Source organism: Apis mellifera, linkage group LG8 (assembly GCF_003254395.2).
Source record: "Apis mellifera strain DH4 linkage group LG8, Amel_HAv3.1, whole genome shotgun sequence".
Taxonomy (NCBI): domain Eukaryota; kingdom Metazoa; phylum Arthropoda; class Insecta; order Hymenoptera; family Apidae; genus Apis; species Apis mellifera.
In genome coordinates, this window is record NC_037645.1 from 7,623,369 (window position 1) to 7,643,501 (window position 20,133).

General features: G+C 36.7%; 2 protein-coding genes and 2 long non-coding RNA genes across 22 annotated transcripts; 2 read left to right on the forward strand and 2 right to left on the reverse strand.

The window, feature by feature from the left end:
• The first annotated feature begins 881 nt into the window (after nucleotides 1-881).
• On the forward strand, nucleotides 882-3,993 carry LOC724785 (ran-binding protein 3). 4 transcript variants are annotated; one of them, XM_006564549.3, is made up of 4 exons: nucleotides 882-986; nucleotides 1,218-1,310; nucleotides 1,561-2,414; nucleotides 2,496-3,993. In XM_006564549.3, exons 1-4 carry the CDS (start codon nucleotides 971-973, stop codon nucleotides 2,556-2,558), a joined length of 1,026 nt encoding a protein of 341 aa, XP_006564612.1. In that variant the 5' UTR covers nucleotides 882-970; the 3' UTR covers nucleotides 2,559-3,993. The 4 variants fall into 4 exon arrangements, with proteins under 4 accessions (XP_006564612.1, XP_001120684.2, XP_006564611.1 ...); XM_001120684.5 differs by having other exon boundaries at nucleotides 884-986; nucleotides 2,513-3,993; XM_006564548.3 differs by having other exon boundaries at nucleotides 884-986; nucleotides 1,564-2,414; nucleotides 2,513-3,993.
• A 338-nt stretch (nucleotides 3,994-4,331) lies between these two features.
• Nucleotides 4,332-19,414, forward strand: LOC411270 (serine/threonine-protein kinase STE20). 3 transcript variants are annotated; one of them, XM_006564547.3, is made up of 11 exons: nucleotides 4,332-5,243; nucleotides 5,602-5,865; nucleotides 6,208-6,239; nucleotides 6,319-6,404; nucleotides 7,020-7,153; nucleotides 11,067-14,242; nucleotides 15,274-15,375; nucleotides 16,210-16,343; nucleotides 17,632-18,126; nucleotides 18,297-18,551; nucleotides 18,686-19,414. In XM_006564547.3, exons 1-11 carry the CDS (start codon nucleotides 5,122-5,124, stop codon nucleotides 18,890-18,892), a joined length of 5,007 nt encoding a protein of 1,668 aa, XP_006564610.2. In that variant the 5' UTR covers nucleotides 4,332-5,121; the 3' UTR covers nucleotides 18,893-19,414. The 3 variants fall into 3 exon arrangements, with proteins under 3 accessions (XP_006564610.2, XP_026297957.1, XP_026297958.1); XM_026442172.1 differs by lacking the exons at nucleotides 4,332-5,243; nucleotides 5,602-5,865; nucleotides 6,208-6,239; nucleotides 6,319-6,404; nucleotides 7,020-7,153 and adding an exon at nucleotides 8,186-8,324 and having other exon boundaries at nucleotides 10,884-14,242; XM_026442173.1 differs by lacking the exons at nucleotides 4,332-5,243; nucleotides 5,602-5,865; nucleotides 6,208-6,239; ... (1 more) ...; nucleotides 7,020-7,153; nucleotides 15,274-15,375 and adding an exon at nucleotides 8,186-8,324 and having other exon boundaries at nucleotides 10,884-14,242.
• Nucleotides 5,443-10,972, reverse strand: LOC102655699. Of its 13 annotated transcripts, none has more exons than XR_003305121.1 (7): nucleotides 10,833-10,972; nucleotides 10,650-10,726; nucleotides 10,411-10,512; nucleotides 9,924-10,273; nucleotides 9,412-9,832; nucleotides 6,012-9,290; nucleotides 5,548-5,874 (listed from the first exon to the last, which is right to left on the reverse strand). It is a non-coding gene; the product is annotated as an uncharacterized LOC102655699 (long non-coding RNA). The 13 variants fall into 13 exon arrangements; XR_003305123.1 differs by having other exon boundaries at nucleotides 10,634-10,726; XR_003305128.1 differs by lacking the exon at nucleotides 10,411-10,512.
• On the reverse strand, nucleotides 14,337-18,879 carry LOC113218927. 2 transcript variants are annotated; one of them, XR_003305119.1, is made up of 8 exons: nucleotides 18,693-18,879; nucleotides 18,453-18,606; nucleotides 17,800-18,190; nucleotides 17,112-17,283; nucleotides 16,213-16,983; nucleotides 15,733-15,942; nucleotides 14,580-15,647; nucleotides 14,337-14,403 (listed from the first exon to the last, which is right to left on the reverse strand). It is a non-coding gene; the product is annotated as an uncharacterized LOC113218927 (long non-coding RNA). The 2 variants fall into 2 exon arrangements; XR_003305118.1 differs by having other exon boundaries at nucleotides 16,194-16,983.
• Nucleotides 19,415-20,133: the final 719 nt, after the last annotated feature.

Here is a 20,133-nt window from a genome sequence, read left to right on the forward strand (position 1 = left end):
AGTAAATTAATTTAAATTTTTATAAATAATTTCGAAAAGTAAAACTTTTAAATAGAATTAAATTGTTAATAATATGTTTTTAATATTTCATATTTTCGATAATGGCTAAAAAAAAAATACTTATAAATCGTTATAAATATTTCACAAGTACACTAGTATAAATGAATAAATATATAATGAATTAGAATCAATAAGAATAAATTAATAAATTAATGCATATTTTCTATGAATATCAGTATTAGTATTTCAAATTATATACACGTATGATATTCAATGAATCATTATTGGATATAAAAAAAAAGATATCATTTATTGATATTATTAATATCATTTATGATAAAATTGATAATATTAATTATTAGTTAGTAAAATATTAATATCAAAATCAAATATTGTTACGTAATATATTATCATGCTTATATATCGGTGCTTACCATGCAATTTTATACTTATTAATTATTACCATAAAAATATACTATATTGTTGTATAAAATGTATCAATACTTATCATGCAATTTTATATTATTGATTATTGTCATGAAAATGTATTATATTTATGACTTTTTGCTATTTATTTGACGAAATTCGTCTTCTTTTTTTTTTCTATATAATTTAGAAAGTTTGAAATCTAAGTAAAAATAATTTTTTTTTATATATAAATTTTAAGATTGTAAATCGACTCTGATTCCCCTAGATATCGATCACGTGGTTTTGTGTACATCCGGTGATACGACTAATTGAATAAATTATAGTTATTTATATCTTTTAACAATTTCATTTAAATATTACTAAATTAAATAAAACAAAATTTTATAATAATTAAACATTATTAATTCTTATATCTGAAAAAAAATGTTTAAATATATATATATAAAATATTATATGGATTACATGAATAGTATTTAGAAAGATTTTTTTATTTTCTAATAATATGACTAGATGGCGACACTTGATCACTTCCACGTAAAAAATGGCGGACTGCAAGGGTGCGTTTTGTGATTCTCTTGTACAGTAAACTATTCATAAATTCTATGTATTTATATAAATTCTAATAACTGAAAATTTATACAAATTATTGTTCTATCATAATCGTATTTTTCTTTAAATTCCATATTTTTTCAATTTCAACAATATTTATTCGTGTAATCATTTCAACAGATTGACGACATAATTTTGTTTGACAATCATTTTAACTGTTTGTTTTGTATTTTATCCAGAGAACAAAGAAGAGACAAGTAGACCATCGTACGTTTTAAAAGTAGATCCACCGCAAGAATCACCAGGGGATTCACCTGAAAATTCCACCAGTGGTAAATAGTGCTATTTTTTGTTTCGAATGTATAATTTTTCTATAATTTTTTTTCTTCTATGATATTTACTATTTTCATTATATATATGTTCTATATATTTTCTTCGTTTTTCAAAAATGCATTTAAAATTATTTTATTTTATTCCAATAATGTGTATTGTAGAAGACATAGGTTATGATGTGAAAACATTAAACACTATTCACATATAATAGTTTATAGATGGCAATTTAGAAAATTTAAATTGTTTCAGAAGAAATGGAGAGTCCATCAACAGAAAATAATACCCAAGAATCACCATCTAGTTCTAATAAACCTGTGTTAGCTGCCTCAAAATTTGGAACATCATTTGGAAGTAGTGATTCCTATAAATCCTTAGTTAAAAAAAAAAGATCTTTCACATTGTGGCCTTCTCAATTGAGCACAGTGACAAACAATCAACCTACTACTAAAGTATATCTACAACCAGCTAAATTTCAGAACCCATTTGCAAAAATTACAGATAATTTTTTAGATGAAAAGAATAACACAGCAAAAGAAAATAATAAAACAGAAACAAAGGAAGAAAAAAATGAAGAAAAAGAAGATACAAACGAGAAAGGAAATGATAAAAATGAAGCAGAAGAAATTAAGAGTGAATTAAAAGAAACCCAAAATGAAATAAAAGAAATAAGTGAAAAAAAGCCAGTTGAGGAAACAAAACCTACTTTTTTGATGTTAGGAACAAGCACAAAGGATAGTGTAAATACTACAGTAACGCCTTGTGCCTCAGAACCAAACTTTGTGTTTGGTCAGAATCTCCAAGAACGTGTCATGATTGCAAATGATGCAGAAAATTCTGAAAAAACAGAAAATGAAGAAAAAAAAGAAGAGAAAAAAGAAGAAAGTACAAATGAAAATGGTTCTACAGAGCTTCTTTTTTCAAACGCATCCGCAGCGTGTCGTACTACCTCCAAACCAGGTTTAACATTAACAGAAGCAGCTCAGGAATTAGAAGAAGCAAATCGTGCTAACAAAAGAAAATATAGCCAAATAACGCCATTAACTGGTGAAGAAGGAGAGACAAATATTCTACAAATTAATTGTAAATTTTTTGCATTTGACAAGGTATGTATAACAACAAATACTTAATATTTAATTTAAATTTTTTAACAAAATTATTGAATGCTTTTTTTACTTAATATTAAGTATTCGATTCTGTTCAGGCAAGTGGTGGTTGGCAAGAAAGGGGTAGAGGTACTTTGCGATTAAACGATCGTGATGAAGAATCTCGTTTAGTAGGACGTACTGCGGGAACACAGAGATTAATTATGAATACAAAAATATGGCCAGGAATGACCGCAGAACGTGCAGCACCTAAATCATTAAGATTAACAGCAATGGATGTTCAAGGCAGTATCAGAATCTTTATTGTACAGGCTGCGCCTAAGGAAGTAGAACAACTTCATAATTTGTTACAACAGCGGTTAAAACGCGCACAGGAACGACAGCCTAAGAAACTAGCAACAGATCACTGACAACTGATTAGTCGTCCCTGCGACCTGTTCGCTAATTATCATCTAAATTTACGCAATACGGAGATTGCTAACATGTGAAAAAAATCCGGGAATCCATATCGGAGTTTATCCGAGAATCTATATCAGGTCCTATTTGTTTCTCGTATAAAATAGAACTATGGCTATGATTCGCTTCTTTGCCTGTGAAAGTTCTTAGAACTTAATGATATATCCCATGCCGTATTGAAATCTATGGGCAGACGAAACAAAGAAGATGAAAAAAAAATGAAATCGAATTCTTTCCGGTATATATTTTCTAATCATTCCCAATTCATAATTCTTCTTTTACACGGATTTCAGCGCTTTTTTTTTTTTTTTTTTTTTTTTCTTTTTAATCAAAGAAAACTATTAGTTAGGGATTTTTAATAAAGCATAATATAATAATTACACAAACAGATCAGTCATAAAAACCGTTGTTATCTTGGAAGATAAACGGTGTTTTCAGTTTTCAGTGATAATCTCTTTATAAGAATCACTTCGATTTTTATCGTAGCGATATTCTTATCAATTTAGAATTCTATTCCTTGTCCGCTATATATAAATATATACATAAATATAAATATATAAATATTGTAAGAATGTTATTGTTAATTTCGTTATTTATACGTAATTCCGCCGCGAGCGAAAGTAACAGCTACATACGTATTAATCGACGAGGAGATATTGTGAATTTGATTGGAACAACAAGAGACTTTGTCGAGAGCACAAAACGTAAAACGTTGTTCCATGATCAAATCTATATAGCTATTTGTACTTTATTTTAGTTGTATATAGCATCAAGATGATGAATTGGACGATTTCCTCGTCGTGTCTGTGTGTCTATCATGTGAAAAGGCTGTGTTTGAAGCGGTTTCTCTTTCTAATTTTCTGCTTATAAAACATATTTTACACCGACATCTCTCATTCGTTTCACAAGGAAGAATGAGATAGATCAGTCGTGAAATTTTTTTTTTTTTTATGCACAGTAAAGGGAAAGAGAAAAAGATATATTACTTAAAGCAGAAACAGTGCTATCCACGCGATAAAAATCACGAAGAACTATTGTTTCTCTGTATTTGATATATAAAGAAATGAACTCACTGTACACATCGTTAATTACATGAAAAGAAATACAGACATTTGTATAAAAAGCCTTACTCGTTTTTCTTATTATCTTATTTTAATTTAATATAAATCCTTTTCTGAAGTGAAGCTCATTTTACAAATTTTTCACATTGTTTTCAACTAATTTATTCAGGATTGGATTTATGTAATACACAATACGCTTTTAACAGCACGATAAGAGCGCTTTTCCAGGCTGGAAAACACCTGATCACGCGTTCTAATATTTTCCGCGTGCGGCGCTATGCGATCCAAACGGGCGGCATTCAACAGGCTGATATTTATAGATTCGAGAGTTTCGTGCAAAGCTACACAACGTTTTAGGCGTCAAAAATCCAGTTCCTACGTTCGTCAATATCCACGCGATGATCCATAAATTTTAATTCAATTTTGTGATTCAATTTAAAATGGAATCGGAGTAGTCGTCAATCGATGGAAATTCGAGGATATTTCTCCAAGTGCGGCGTTTGAACACTGTGAACGAGTCGCATAGCTGACGTTTGAACATCGCTAGTTTTGATCGCGACACGTTTCCTATGAAATAATGTATCATATCCGGGCGTTCGATCAACGTGCTGGACGAAGAGGGAATCGAAAAGAAGATTCATCTTCCACTTTTTGCTCGAGTATTAGTCATAAAATTTGATGATAAATTCCACTTGATCGAAAACGCATGGCCTCATCGAGAGAAGATGAGAAGAGGAGTTGCAGAAGAGTATTGCAGTGTCTTCTATCTTTTTCATCCTTGAAAAATTTCTGTGAAAAATTCGAAATTATTCCTCTTCTGAATTGATTGATATTGTGACAGATTCTTCGGTGTTTATTTGTTACAATTAATATCATTGAAAAAAATGTGACACGCACAAATACTGGCCAAATGTTTCTTTTCCAAAGCAGAGTCAATAAATTTTGAAATCAATTCGATCGATGCTTCGTGCGCAGCGTACCGAGATGAAGATGTTGCTGGCCGATGAGCGAAAATTCTTTTGCCATTACGCGGCGATATGTTTTGTAATTCAAGGCGGGAAATTAGAAAGATAGCATCATCGACCGGGCACGACCGGAAGAATTCATTACTGTTTGTCTGCATCATCTGGAGGAACTTGATCAAATATCGCCAAATAAGTGAGAGAAGGTAAAGAAAGTGGATAAGGAAAATGATGTTTACCGCTGGTGCCCATGCAAAAAAGCGTAACGCTGGCAGCGGTTCTGGCCGGAAGTCTTCCGCGGATCGTAGGAGTCCGCAAACTCATGTGAGCTCGGAAGGGTACACTTACAGGTGAGCCATTCGGTAGGTAAAACTCGTTAAATGTTTTGTCGAGTCATATTTTTTTTAACCAATGAATTTAGCAAAACATTATTTACAATTATTTTGTATTTCATTAATAATTATAAATGTAAAATGAAATGAATGACATATTAGTTTTCTCTTTTAATTACCTCCTTCAATTATAAAGTATAAGAATAATTATAAAATATTATCAACAAAAATAGTTAGGATTTTCCATTATACAAAGTATAAATGAAACATATCTGTTATACATAAATGAGTGAGTGAATTTCATCCATTAAAAGAAACTTTGGTTTGAACAAAAACTAAGAAAAAAAAAGAAAGATACAATGTATGGTGATTCCAGGACTAGAATTCCAATACTAAATCCAACGGATCTTCCACCAGCAAGCTCTATAGGGAAGACGTATGTGTACAAAACCAGGGTTCCTCGAAGGGACATTGTAGTTGGATCTTCTCCACGTGAAACGAATAATATCGGTGGGGGAGCAATTACAAAAAGAAGAGGCGCGGTGAAACACAACAAAGTGCATGTGGTTCGAGGTCACAAATTAGTTGCAAAATTCTTCAGTCAACCAACATTCTGCGCTTTTTGCAAGGATTTTCTTTGGTAAAGTCCCTAAAAAATAAATAAATAAAATTACTATAAGATACTATAATAAAGATTACTATAATAAATTACTATAAGAAATCAAATAGATAGAGATTTGTTTAAAAAACGAATAAAACGATGTAACAAAACAATAAATGTTTCACCAAGTACATCTTCATCCCGATAATATATAGCGATCGAAGAATCTTGATTTATCATAAAAGATGGCCGCTTTGATGTATGCGCGGTTTATCTAAAAATAACTTTCGACTGCATTTTCCGGGCGCATTATTCAAATATCGGCCAACGATTTCCACGATTATATTTTCCAATTAATGCAAAGTGTACTCTATGTCATAGGGGCTTTGGGAAGCAAGGATACCAGTGCCAAGGTAAATATTAAATCGCGAACTGCGGTTTTTCTGCCTTTACCACGTTGCATTTCTATTAATATTCTATCCTGCGTTTCAGCCTGCCAAACAGCGGTGCATAAGAAGTGCCATGATAAATTGTTAACCAAGTGCCCGGAAAGTGGCAAGCAATCCGAGAACACGATAGTAAGTATTTGCTCTTCATCAATTCTCCAATTTCTGTTTCATGTTCAATTCGAATTTCGAACGAGTGAAATTTTTCTTGCAAGATATAGTGACGATCGATGGTTTACAATTTATCCAATTTTTCCTTTAACGAGAACCGAGATCTGTGTTTCTTGGTACAAGTTTGTACCAAGGAATGTAGAACTCGAATAAACTGTGTTTGCTTGTTTATTCAAAATGATGTGTAATTCATCCAGATATTTGACCGTGGAAAACAAGATTGTTTCTAACATTATCCTCGTATGTTAAAATTTATGTTTATTTTTGAACTTTTATACGTATATACATATTTACTTCATGATGCAACACTAAGTTTCACCAAATTGTGAATGTTTTTTGAAAACATTCGGCTCTTCCAGCAATTTACACCAAAGTCCATTTTCACAAATGTATCTGCAAATTATTAGACACAGTATTTTTATACATTTTTGTTTAAATCGCTCGATATTTATTTTTATAAAAAATATTGTCACTCTATATATCTCTATGCTATGCCATTTGTCAGAAGTAACGCAATACCTAGTCCCACGCAGAATCGGTCTAATTCTGTTAAAATACTTGTTCAATATTGTGCAGTACTTGAGGGAGCGTTTCAAGGTAGATGTGCCTCACAGATTTCGCCTTCACACATTTATGTCTCCGACGTTTTGTGATCATTGTGGTTCCATGTTATACGGCTTTTTTCGACAAGGTGTCAGATGCGACGGTACGTAAAAAATTTCAATCTCGTATTCAATCCATCCATTTTTTTTATCACTCTTGATGCACCTTGAATTTAAAATTTTCTCGGCATAAAATTCGTACTGTTCGTTTAAAAAATTCGTTACTATTAATTATAATTTTTCCTAAAAAAAAAATTTTACTTTTCAATATTTTAATGTTCCAAGTTAAAATTACTCGTTTGGTTTGAAATAGTATCCGTTCGCCATTCGTTGGCTATTTCTAAGATTCTCTGAACAAGCAACAATAGGCACCGAGAAAAGAAACATTTGGCGCGGAACTCAATGCTTGAATACAAAACAACGCGAAAACCGTGACTCCGTTGACACATAAATGCGCGTTTTACACGGTTGACATGCATGCGCCACAAGCTTCAATAATTGCAAGTTTTCTGGTATTTCTCGTAACGTTCTCCTAAACTCGTCGTATGTCGCATTATGCGTTTAACAGCATGGCGGTAATAAAGTGTTTCCAACTTAACCTATACTTTAATGGAAAATTTTTCTTTTTAATTTATATCGTATCTCGTTGCGAAACAAATAGATTCGTCGAAATTCATCGTTTTTTAAACAAGTTTTAACACCATGGATAATCGAAACGGAGAGAGAATCTCGTTAAAACATCTCGTAACAATAATAAGAGTGACACGAGTCTCGCGTCTCTCTTGCAATCGACAAGATACAAAACCGATCCAACCTCTGAGTCACGTAAATGTTACAATTCGACAAATATTTGCAGGGAAGCAATGAGCTTGAGACGTTGCACGGGTTATTAGAGTCCAGCTAATATATATATATAGTTAGATGCTAGGAAGCCTCATATACTAGACTTCTATTATTACACCGGGTCGCTCGCTTAGACTCAGTCGATGTTGGCTCCCTGAACCGTGAGAACGCCTCGTCGAACACCTGAGAACGCCGGCGATCCGTGCCGCCGCGCTCAGTCGTCTTCGAGAGCGTCGAACCGCTCGTGTCCACGGAGGATAGAGTATCTCCTCCATTCGTGCTCCCTCTTTAAAAAACTTTACACATCTTCGACAAGTCCGTACACGTGAATCCATTGGATAATACTCGCCACGATGCCTTACTACGGTGACGGTCTACCCTATTACTATGGGGGACCTTTCTCCAATCACAGTTCATTGATGACTGGTGCTCCACGGTAAGCTCTCTCTCTCTCTTTTTCACTATTTCCTTTTCTACTCGTTTTTCTTAAAATATCATTTTTTTTCCTTTCCAAAGATACCTCTTGAGTTTCGTCTTGAAAAAAATTTTACAAAATTCTATTTTCTTTTCAAATAGTTATTTTTTTTTTAAACTATGTTGTATCCCTTCATGAACATTTTGTTTACATTTCAATAATGTTTTTGTATCTCGTAAATATTCTTTTTCTTTTTTTATTTCTCGCTTCATTTTCTCTAATTTCGAATAAGTTCCTTTTTTTCTTGTACAATATATATTTTTTGAAATATTAGTATATATCCTTTGGCAAGGATGTGCTTCAATTTCTTTGTTTTCTTTTCTCTCGTCCAACGAAAATAGCGTTCCAAGAAAACGCTGGTCCCTTTTCTTCGCTTTCTTTCCTTGCTTTTCCTTCGCGGACCATTATTCTTGATCACAGAGTGACGTTCATCGTCGCGGAGGCTTCTCTGGTGGATAGTTACGCGATTACGACGAGAAAAGAGCTATACCAACCGAAATAACAGACGTATTTCCCAGTTTCTCTTCGAAATCTTAACGAAAGTGGGAGGAAAATAGCCAGGGAATCCGAGGAAATCTGTTGTTGATGATGATGATGATGATGATGCATACACGCTCTTCCGTAATTAGAATGGCTCTGGTATAAAATCTTGTCCCGAATTTTGGCAAGCAATCTTTATTTATGACTTTGCGAGATTCATCATCAAATCTAAAACTCGTTAGCAATACGCTAACTGGTAATTAATTGATCGGCCCGCGAGTTGGAATAAATCAAAAGAATTAGAGGAGCGGTGTAATCGGGAAATATAGAATTTTTAAAAATAGACCAAGACGTCTGGACGTGTAATTTCTGCGTGATAAAACTTCGTTACATTGCCAAAAAATCCTCCCGGTCAAATCCACAATTACGTTGCGATTCTTAATAACACTGAAAGGATAATTAATCGATTATTTAAAAAAAGATAGATAGATAGATGATGAGGTATTTATAAAAACCGTATATTTCACTCACGTAAAATTACTCGATTAAAAATGTAATGATAATTTACCTCCAGCATTCTTGGAATGCCATTTTAAACAGGAAATATTATTCTTTTATCTTAAGTGATGAAAATAATCTTAAAATTTGTATCGATCGAGCATTACAATAAATTCTCTATATCGGTCACTTAGACGACACGTGACCGCTTGTTTGTCACGACGATCAGATTCGCATAATCGATTCATGAATCGAAGTCAATCGTGTTCGTGGCCATGGCCGAGCCAAATTCAGAGACAATGTGTGTAACAAGTGTTCACGATGCGCTTCCCTTCACAATACGCAATACGTTGAAAGAACGTGCGGCTGGCATTGAGAGGATACGCAATCGGAAGTTTATCAGGTCGAGCTCGACGTAGTTACATAAAAATTGTCTCCATTCCTCTTCAACCCCTTTACGTAATCTACCTTCTCCATCCATTCTTCCTTTCCTATAATAAAAAATTATTCTCATCAACTTTTTTATTTTTATATAAAATATAAAATAATTTTAAAAATCAATAAAGTAAAAAAGTAATGTACCATCAAAGAAGCTTAAAATATATATATATATATATATGTATTTACAACATATATGTATGTATACATACATATATATATATGTATTACGTAGATTTTCTCGCACTTTTTAAAGATAAGTAAAGTAAAAATTGTTTCTATTCCTCTTCAACCCCTTTACGTAATCGACCTTCTCCATCCATTCTTCCTTTCTTATGATAAAAAATTATTCTTATCAACTTTTTTATATAAAATATATATATATGTATTACGTAGATTTTCTCGCACTTTTTAAAGATAAGTAAAGTAAAAATTGTTTCTACTCCTCTTCAACCCCTTTACGTAATCGACCTTCTCCATCCATTCTTCCTTTCCTATGATAAAAAATTATTCTCATCAATTTTTTTATTTTTAAAATAAAATACAGAATAATTTTAAAGATAAGTAAAGTAAAAAAGTAAATGTGCCATCAAAGAAACTTAAAATATATATATATATATATATGTATTACATAGATTTTCTTGCACTTTTCAAAGATAAGTAAAGTAAAAATTGTCTTTATTCCTCTTTAACCCTTTTATGTAATCAACCTTTTCCATCCATTCTTTCTTTCCTACAATCAAAAATTATTCTCATCAACTTTTTTATTTTTATATAAAATATATATATATATATATATATATATATATATATATATATATATATATATATATATATATATATACACGTATTACATAGATTTTCTTGTACTTTTTAAAGATAAGTAAAGTAAAAATTGTTTCTACTCCTCTTCAACCCCTTCACATAATCGACCTTCCTTTCCTTTCCTATAAAAAATTATTCTCATCAACCTTTTTATTTTTAAAATAAAATATAGAATAATTTGAAAGATAAAGTAAAAAAGTAAATGTGCCATCAAAGAAGCTTCCGCACGTTCGCTTTCGTAAAGGTGAACAGAATTTTCAATGAAATTATTCGGTGTAGACCGCTTCATTCGCCGCTCTCTCGTTACTCGCCGCATCTGTCGACGATCACGGAGTCTCCGTTGTCCACCCTCCGCCGTTACTCGCCGGTCGCGATCCCCGCACGATCTAGGCGCGTGATCGACACGGCGGACATAGACGTCTCGACGCCGAGGATCCTTTCGGGGCAGGACGGTAACCAAAGGAATCGTCTACGGCGGGACAGGCCCACGATCAAGATCAGGTGCCAAGCGTTGAAGGACAATCCCGCCTTGCGGCAGCACAACGAGAGGCACGAGAAGTCTGTGGGCGAATTGCTGGTCGAGAAGTTTCTGATCAAGGACAAGAAGTTGGAGGAGGAGAATGAAAAGAAGCGACGGCAGCAGCGTCTCTTCCATCAGATCAGTCTGGACAGGGAGAGGGACAAGGAGAAGCAAGAGAAGAAAGAAGAAGAGGAAGAAGAGGAGGAAATGGACGAGGAGCGAGATCTGCAACAGGTGAAGAACAAGATCACTAGAAGATTCACGAGGAGGCGGTCCTCGGCGGATATTCAATTGGATGCCGAACAAATTGAGAGGAAGGTGGCCTACGCTCAGGTCCAGGCGAAGGTATTGGACAGCTTGGTGGCCGAGGAGCAAGCTGAGATCGAGAACGAGGTGCGCAGAGGGACGTTGATCAAGAAGGGGCGGAAACCTGTCCCTGGCTTCTTCAGGAACGTGGACGGCGATTCCGTGTCGCAGAGCGAGGAGGAGGCTGCGGCGCAAAAGATGAGGAAGACGTTGAAGAAGATGAAGAAGAGGAAGAAAACCACCGAGAAACCTTCCCCTCCTGAAACGAACGAGGATTGTTCAAGGTTGTGTCAATCAGACGTCCCGAACAACGAGGAGGAAATTGAAAAATCCAACACGTTCAACGTTGAATCCAACAGCGTCCCGGATTTCTCTGCAGCCGTCTGGAACGGTGGAGGCGTGGAACAGTTCAGGGAAAGCGTGAGGATACCAATACCTAAAAAAGTACCCATGGAGAAATTAGACAAACGCCATATCGAAGAGGAGAAAGAAGAAGAAGAGGAAGAAAGGGAGTATGAAGTTGTGTTACCTGTGAAGAAGCCTTACGTGAAGGACACTTCGAGAAACAGCGTTTACTTCACGGTGAAGACACCTCCGGAGGCGGCGACCAGGAAGAACGACCCCCTGAAGAAATTCGAAATTAGCACGAAATCCGGAGAAGGGGATACGATTAATCGTGTCTTACCCGCGAAATCTATCCCCGTTGATGGGGATAAAATAATCGGGAAACAAAAGAAAACGGTCGGGTTTGCCGGGGGGACGAAGTTGGAAGAATCGACGATGGGGAAGGTTGCGTCGAAGCAAAAGAAGAAGAAAACGATCGACGACGGTCCGTCATCGAGGATCGAGGCGAGCAGCGTGACGCCAAGTGTTGACCCGTTGGCGAGCGAGAGCAGCGCCGGTGAAGCGCTTCCATCGGGCGCGGACAGGCTGCCAAAAGCGTCTAAAATTAATACGGATGAAAATAATGCCGTAGAAGCGCCAAAGCGTGTGTTAAGAGGAGCGCAGTACCTGGCAAACCCGACGAAAGCCGAGGACGTGGCGGTGTTGTCTGACTTGTCGGGAAACGTGGTGGACGAAGCCGTGACCTTGAACGCCACCCGCGCCGCGCCTCCTGGTGGGAAGACGGCGGGGAGGATAGGCGAACCCGTGGAGATCCTCGGGAGAGACGATGCATCGTCGAGCGCCGCCGATGACGCAACCGAGCAACTCGTGACTGAAAAAAAGATTATTCTAGAGGGAACTGAAGGTGACGCGCAAAAGAAAGAACCTAGGATCGATGAGGTCGATGAGAATGGGAGGGAGGAAGTGAGGGGAAGCTCGATCGATCGAAAAATGGTTAAACTGGATATTTCGTTGCTCGAATTGGGGAAGGAAAAGAAGGTCGAGGTAATCGATAAAGAGGCGTCGAAGAGAGGAGTTGATATTAAGATCGAGGATAAGGAATCGAAGATAGATAATGAGCCTGCCTCGATGACGATGGATCAAAAGTCTTTGAAACAATTCATTCCCGTGGATGAGAATAAAATAGAGAAGATGGTTAACGGAGAGAAGTTCGAAAGTTTGTCCAAAAGCACGTCCTCGGAATCTATAGACTTCTGGAGCGAGATCAAGGGGCCGGACAGTCCTAAATCGGGGGGGAGATTGTCCAACGGGGGATTCAGTTTCGTAGATTCGAAGAGCTCGGGTCAAGGGGTTGAGGACCTCGGAGGCGGGCAACTGGAAAAGAAAAAAGAGACCGAGGCTAAAATAAGCGTCGCCAGTCCGCCGACCGAGCTCAGTAATATCCACGTAATCCACGAGGAGGAACGGAGGACCGAGGAGAATTCGTCGAAATCCAAGAGCGAAACCCTTTCGTCGATCAGACTCGAATTGGATAAAGGCGATTCTGCCATACCTAAGAAAGAGAGGTTGAAGAAAAAGAAGAATCTGTCCATAAATATTAACCAAGCGCAGACAGAAGCTTACTCCACGGTAAAGAAAGCACTTTTGAAGAGGGAAGATTCGACCGTTTCTTCCAACTCTGTCGCCAGCACTCCGGACACATCCGTCCCAGCCTCCGAAGTTTCCACCCCGATCGCGGAAATTTCTCTCCCCGTAATAAACATCGAGAACGTGTCCACCTCCCCTGTCAATTCTCTCCTCGATTCTCAAATTTTGGACGAGGAGGATGAGCCGAAAACACCTACCAACGAGTGGGCGGACGTCGAATCTCAATCCAAGATCTCCAAGTGGAACGATGAAAATGTCAACAGCGTTGAGAGAGAAGTCGTTCAGGAGGAGCCTTCCAAGGACACGAGCGTGAACACCAGCCCTGAGGGTAGCCCGGAATCCTCTAAGAAGAAGAAGGTGGTTAGGAAAAAGAAGTCTTCCACGATCAAGAAAAGTTCCGGTAAGAAGGAAAGCGGCAAAGATAGCGGGAAAAAGAACGCTTCCGGCAAGAAGAGCTGTTCGTCCAAGGGTCAGGAGATATCGAAGCCGGTCGAAGCGAATTCCTGCAAGAATAGCCCTAAAAACGCGCCTTCCCAACGCCCCCTGGATCTCATCAGGATGTTCTACACAACCCCATCCGCGTTGCTAACCGCCACGCCCAGAGATTTGTCCAAGGTTCGGCGGGCGAAGATCAAGAGAAGGAAGCATCATTCCAGGACACCATCTGTGAGCAGCGACAGCACGGGGAGCACAACCAGCACAGCGACCACGGAGAGCAGCGGATCAACGTGTACGGAGCTGGACGATGATCCAGAACACAAGAGAATGAATTCCACAAGGAGCAACGATTCAGGCTTCGATGGCTCGCCAAGGATATCCAGTACTTATCCTATTTTTGGATCGTTTGTTCCCTGTGTTAATTGTTACACAGATGTTGCGTAATCTTTTTGTTTGTTTCTTCCTTTCTTTTTTTGCTTTATCCGAGTTTGCTTTGTCTGAGTTTGCTCTTTCTGTTTAACCGAAATCTGAAGGCCAGGAAATCTGAAACAGATTTACCGTTTTCTGTGGGTGGTGTGTTTATGTCGAGAGAAATATTACTAATTTCAGTATGCTTTTTAATTTTTTTTAAATAATACTAAATCTATAATTATTGAGAGACTCATTTATCCAGTGGTTAACTTTATTTTTTTGTGACTTTTCTTTAACGTGTCATTTACCTTTGCTATATCTGTTATTTTCTGCATGAAATTCTAGAAAGATACAAAGTCTTGCATTTAGGCTTCTGTCGGAAATAGCAGAAAATAATCTGCTTACGTAATCGTTCTACATCCAGACACATTCTCTGATTCAACCGGTACCACGTGCTTCTGTCGCAAACCTGAAGCCAGTCGTTCGACGTTATACGAGTAAGATCATTGTCACGAAGTCAACGACACTTGTTGGTCGTGTTTTGTTTACAGGATGTACTTTCATTATCATTGGATTTCAATTATCATCCTCCCTTGTCTCCATATTTATCAATATGAATGATATTAATTAATTTTTTTTTTCATTGCAATTAATTTAATCGACTAATAATCTTGGTTTAATGTAAATAAATCGTGCACACCGTGACCTTATTCATGAAGACGTAGCGTTGGTTTCATAACAATATTCTAGGCTTCATAATACAGCCGTTCTTAGTTGATGCTGCAAACATAAGTTTCGAAATAAATTTAGATGGATGATGATGATGATGGGTTGATCGGGTATCAGTAGAGAAGGAACGTCGAGCGCAAGAGTGTTGTTGTTTCTTTTCTTAAGCTAAGAAAAACTTCTTTTTTTTTTTTTCTCCGTACGTAACAAGGTGCATCATCAGGCATCAGTCGTGAAAAATCAAACGAATAAGATTCGAAAAACATTTGAAAATAGATTGCGACATGGCCTGCCACAAGAAATGCGAGAAACTGACTGGAAATCTTTGCGGATTGAATCAAAAGCTTGTGGCGGAAGCCTTGCAGTCCCTCAAGAGAGGTGAGTTATTTCCATAATCGATCTGGTCATTGGGAATCATCTGTAAAGGGATAATTTTCAAGTTTTTCTTTGACAGATATTTAATGTACCTTTTTTTTTTTTTTTTTGAACGAAATTATTTTAGCATCTCTCCCCAATCTTGATTTTTTTTTCCCTCCCCCTTCCCCCTCGAATTGATTTGATCTTGGCCCATAGAGTCAGACTTGGCTTGACCAGGAAGTACATTCATCTACGACTTCCACGTGGCTGTTATAAATCCATTTTCGCTCCAACTGGTAAATAATACGATGGATGAATACCGAATAATTTCCACCAAAATTAAATCATCGTTAAAACGAGAGACTCTGCTACTTGTACCTGTTACAATCTCTTCTCTCTAACTGTCTCTCTCCTGATCGATCACTCGTGTCACGTTTCCTCAAAATTTTGCACACGTCATAGGACGGCCAGCTCTATTTTCGAAGAAATGCCAACATCTGATATATTCACGTGCCAGGATCGTAGCAATTAATGCGCTTATTAATTGAAATTTGAGAACATTTCTTGGCTTTCTTCTCTTCTGTAAACCTTAAGGGAGGAGATTTAATTATATTCTCTTTTTACAAAAAAATCTTATTATCTTTTTTAATGAGTTGTTATTCTATTATAATATTCTTTATTAATTAGGCATTGCAATATTATAAAAGAGAATTTTGCAGAAACACTGAAGAGATTGCAAGATGAATTTATTCCATTATTTATATTTGTGGAAATAAAAATTGTATTGTAATGATAATGATTTTTTTTTTTAATTTTTAACAAAAGATTGATATTTTTACTTTTTTTATCTCACAGCACCTTCACAGTCGTCGGACAACCAGAGGAATTCAGACTCTTCAGATCATTTCCCCAGTGGAAGGATCACCCCGCCGGCCACAAACCTGCCTAGGTTCAAAAAATACAACGTGACAGACTTTAACTTTTTAAAAGTGAGTCCTCCTCCTCTCGCTGCGCAAGATTGCCGATCATTGTGAACGATATTTAGCCGCGATGAGTGTGCTCACCGTGACACGTGCGACTTTCGAATGTATGCCAAGATCTCAGGTTGGAAATTTCGCTGATGAAATGTTCAAATTATTATCCGCCGTATAAGATGATGAAAAGCACGGATCGAGTAATCTTTACCCTATCGGCAAAATCATCTTTGCATATAAATTTATTTGAAGCAACAAGAAATGTTTTTATTTCGTACAACACTTCCGGTAATTATATTGAAAATATATCTCGGTGGAAAAGAAAAATTATCCTTATTCCTTGGGTTATTAAAAATATTGAAATTGTAAATAATAATTTTAAGAGAATTTTAAATTTAACGATTTTAATTTTGGATGCAGGTTTCTTCTCTTTTCCTTTTCATGCAATTCTCGAAAATCTTGTTTGGCTCAGCTCAGAATTAATCCAAGTATATCGCGTGTGAACACGAGAGTCACGAGACATCCTCGCGAAATAATCCAGGTGTAAACGTTTTTCGAGTTTTTTTTTTTTCCAAGATCCAATGCGGTCACAATGCAGAAATATGTAGCATGTCTGGTAAAAAGCAGCTCTATAAATTCATACTTCTTGGAACATCTAAATCAAAAGATAAGAGAGTTTTGAAATCGAGATCACGATTCGGTTAATAAACAAGTTTATTATAAGAAAAATATTCGAAGAAACAAATTTGATTTTACGGTTTAACCACACGCAAATAAACTCACTCGAATTAGCAGCACGTAACGCATTATTTTTAACATGTCAGCAGTTCTCTCACGTGCGTACTCTCGCTTTAGAACGCGTGAACTTTCCACCGTGTGCCATTTTTACTCTATCAGACCTGAATTTCCATCTGGTAACAGAACCTTGCCTCACTTTTCGGAAGACACCGTCGCCCTAAAATAATTACTCCTGATAGATCTTTAATTCTTTTCAATATTCCAAAAAAAACCTCTTTAATTCTCTTTAATTCTAACCTATTTCTTTAATTTTCTTTAATTCTAACCTATTTCTTTAATTCTCTTTAATTCTAACCTATTTCTTTATTTCTCTTTAATTCTAATCTATTTCTTTATTTCTCTTTAATTCTAACCTATTTAATTTTCTTTGATTCTAACCTATCTCTTTAATAATAATAATAATCCTAATTGAAACACAATTATCTTTAACGGTTAATGGATGAATATAAAAATTAATGACGTGAAAGAAAATAAGAGAACATTGACATTCGTTACTTGTCCCCAGGTCCTAGGAAAAGGTAGTTTTGGAAAGGTGTTGTTAGCCGAACTGCGGGGAACAGAATGCGTCTACGCGGTGAAATGTTTGAAGAAAGATGTGGTCCTCGAAGACGACGACGTGGAATGTACGCTGATAGAAAGGAAAGTGTTGACGCTCGCCACGAGGCATCCGTACCTCTGCCACCTGTTCTGCACCTTCCAGACGGATTCCCACTTGTTCTTCGTGATGGAGTACCTGAACGGCGGCGACTTGATGTTCCACATTCAAAAGTCGGGTCGTTTCCCCGAGCCAAGGGCCCGATTTTACGCGGCGGAAATCTGGTCAGGCTTGAACTTCTTGCACAAGAAAGGGATAGTGTACAGAGACTTGAAATTGGACAACGTGCTGCTAGATTATGAGGGGCATATCAGAATAGCCGATTTTGGCATGTGCAAGCTACAAATTTTCCTCGACAGAACCGCAGATACATTCTGTGGCACGCCTGATTACATGGCCCCCGAGGTAACCAAAGGATGCTGAAACGTTGACTAAAAATACCATCCATCTCTAGAGAGATCATTCTCGTCTGAAATAATAATTAAGAATTAATATCGATGTCGATTAAAAAGAAAATAGAAGATGTTGATTGAAAATATTAAATTTGAGATTGATTCCTTTAAACGCTGTTGCAGATCATAAAGGGGTTAAAGTACAATCAAGCGGTAGATTGGTGGTCGTACGGCGTGCTTCTGTACGAGATGCTCACGGGACAGTCACCATTCTCCGGTTGCGACGAGGACGAGCTATTTTGGAGTATATGCAACGAAAGACCGTTCATACCACGTTACCTGAGCCAAGATTCGACCGACATATTGATCGCCCTTCTGGAAAAGGATTCTGGGAAAAGACTTCCCGGCCACGAGATAGCGTTGCACTCCTTCTTCCAAGTAATTAATTATACGATGTTATTTTTATTGGAATAAACATTTATCCATCGAAGATCTAAAAATCGAGGCAATTGTAATTAATAATTGTAAGGCAGTTTATTTCAATTTTGATGAAATTTGATATTTGATTTTAGACATTACCGTGGGACAGATTGGAAAGGAGGCAACTTGAACCACCTTTCAAGCCAGCTTTGGACCATACCTTGGACACCAAATATTTCGACACTGCGTTCACTGCTGAGAGACCTCGATTGTCTCCTGTACCTGAGCAAATCCTTGCTTCCATGGATCAAGGCGTCTTCCGTGGATTTTCCTATACAAATCCAAATGCAACAGACTGAAAAAAGAGAGAGAGAAAAAAAAACTATCAAAGACACGCTACGATTTCAAAGCTTCGTACGTTGGCAGCATTGAACGTGATATTTTTTTTGTTTTGCGATGTTGATCGCAATGTTGAAGATCGTTTGAAAATTGATTCGAACGGATCGATAAGATGGTTATGTAAAATACTGTTTTTATAAAACGAAACGAAAAACGTTACCTTGGAATATATCAGAGACAGACAAATGACCGAGAAGTCATCGATCGAGTCATTGATGGATAATGACGTGCTTCAAAAGAGAAGCGGTTTTACCAAAAAAAAAAAGTCAATGTTCCTAAAAACGCTTCTGGTGATAGACAATGATAGATTTTTATAAAGTAGCGAATATATCGATTAAGAATTAACTTAGATCGACCATCGAATGGAAATTAAAGATTAGAATTTTACCATGTTTATTACGAAGTGAAACTTAATCGGTCAGGGAACACGATTAGACTCTGGTTTCTTTCTTTTTTTTAAGCGTTCTTTTTCTAGGAAAAAAGAAGAAAAGAAAAAAAAAACATCGTAACGAAATAAAAGTTTTACTAATAATAATTTAATCGCAGTAATGTTAAAAAAAAAAAAAAAAAAAAGATAGGCGACGTATTTTAAATTATCATAAATTAGTGTAACGGGTAGGAGAATGTTTTAGAGGGAAAGTATCGCAATCAGAATACCGGAAGACGCTCACAGACGTCTAATTGCACCGCGTTCCCGCGTTTATTCTAAACCTCTAGCGTTACACCGCGGTCAGGTTATTAATACTCCGAGTGGTTCATTACTTTGGCTACGATAAATACTGTCTCGAGTGTCTTCCACCCACAGACAACCCGTTCTCTTCCTACCTTTCTCTTTCTCTTTTTTTCCCCCCCATCCCCCCAAAAAAGATCATATTTTCCTTTCCTTCTCTTTTCTCCTTCCATTTTCTTTCATGAATCCTACACCTTCTTTCATCTTCTTTCATCTTCCCTTTCCTCTATTTCTCGTTGACTCATTTTTTTTTCTTCTCCTTTTCTCTATTTCTATCTTATCCACCATCCACGTCCCTCACTCGTGTTTCTCCATACGTTTTCTCGCGCTCCTTCTTTCTCCTTCACCGATCGTACACTTGGCTCCGCGCTGACTATACGCTAACTTTAGCACGTCGTGGAATTGGCAAAGCAGCACGGGTTCGGCAACCAAGTCGAAATACGTTGAAGAATACTCCAGGACATTTTACAA

What these genes read in the sequence shown, in the direction of transcription:
- LOC724785 (XM_001120684.5), top strand. An exon ending in ACCTGAAAATTCCACCAGTG is followed by an intron (nt 1,311 to 1,560) that starts GTAAATAGTGCT and finishes AAATTGTTTCAG; the next exon opens with AAGAAATGGAGAGTCCATCA. An exon ending in AATTTTTTGCATTTGACAAG is followed by an intron (nt 2,415 to 2,512) that starts GTATGTATAACA and finishes GATTCTGTTCAG; the next exon opens with GCAAGTGGTGGTTGGCAAGA.
- LOC411270 (XM_006564547.3), top strand. Translation starts at nt 5,122, where the DNA reads ATGATGTTTACCGCTGGTGCCCATGCAAAAAAGCGTAACGCTGGCAGC. An exon ending in TTTTGCAAGGATTTTCTTTG is followed by an intron (nt 5,866 to 6,207) that starts GTAAAGTCCCTA and finishes TCTATGTCATAG; the next exon opens with GGGCTTTGGGAAGCAAGGAT. An exon ending in GGTGTCAGATGCGACGGTAC is followed by an intron (nt 7,154 to 11,066) that starts GTAAAAAATTTC and finishes CGGTAACCAAAG; the next exon opens with GAATCGTCTACGGCGGGACA.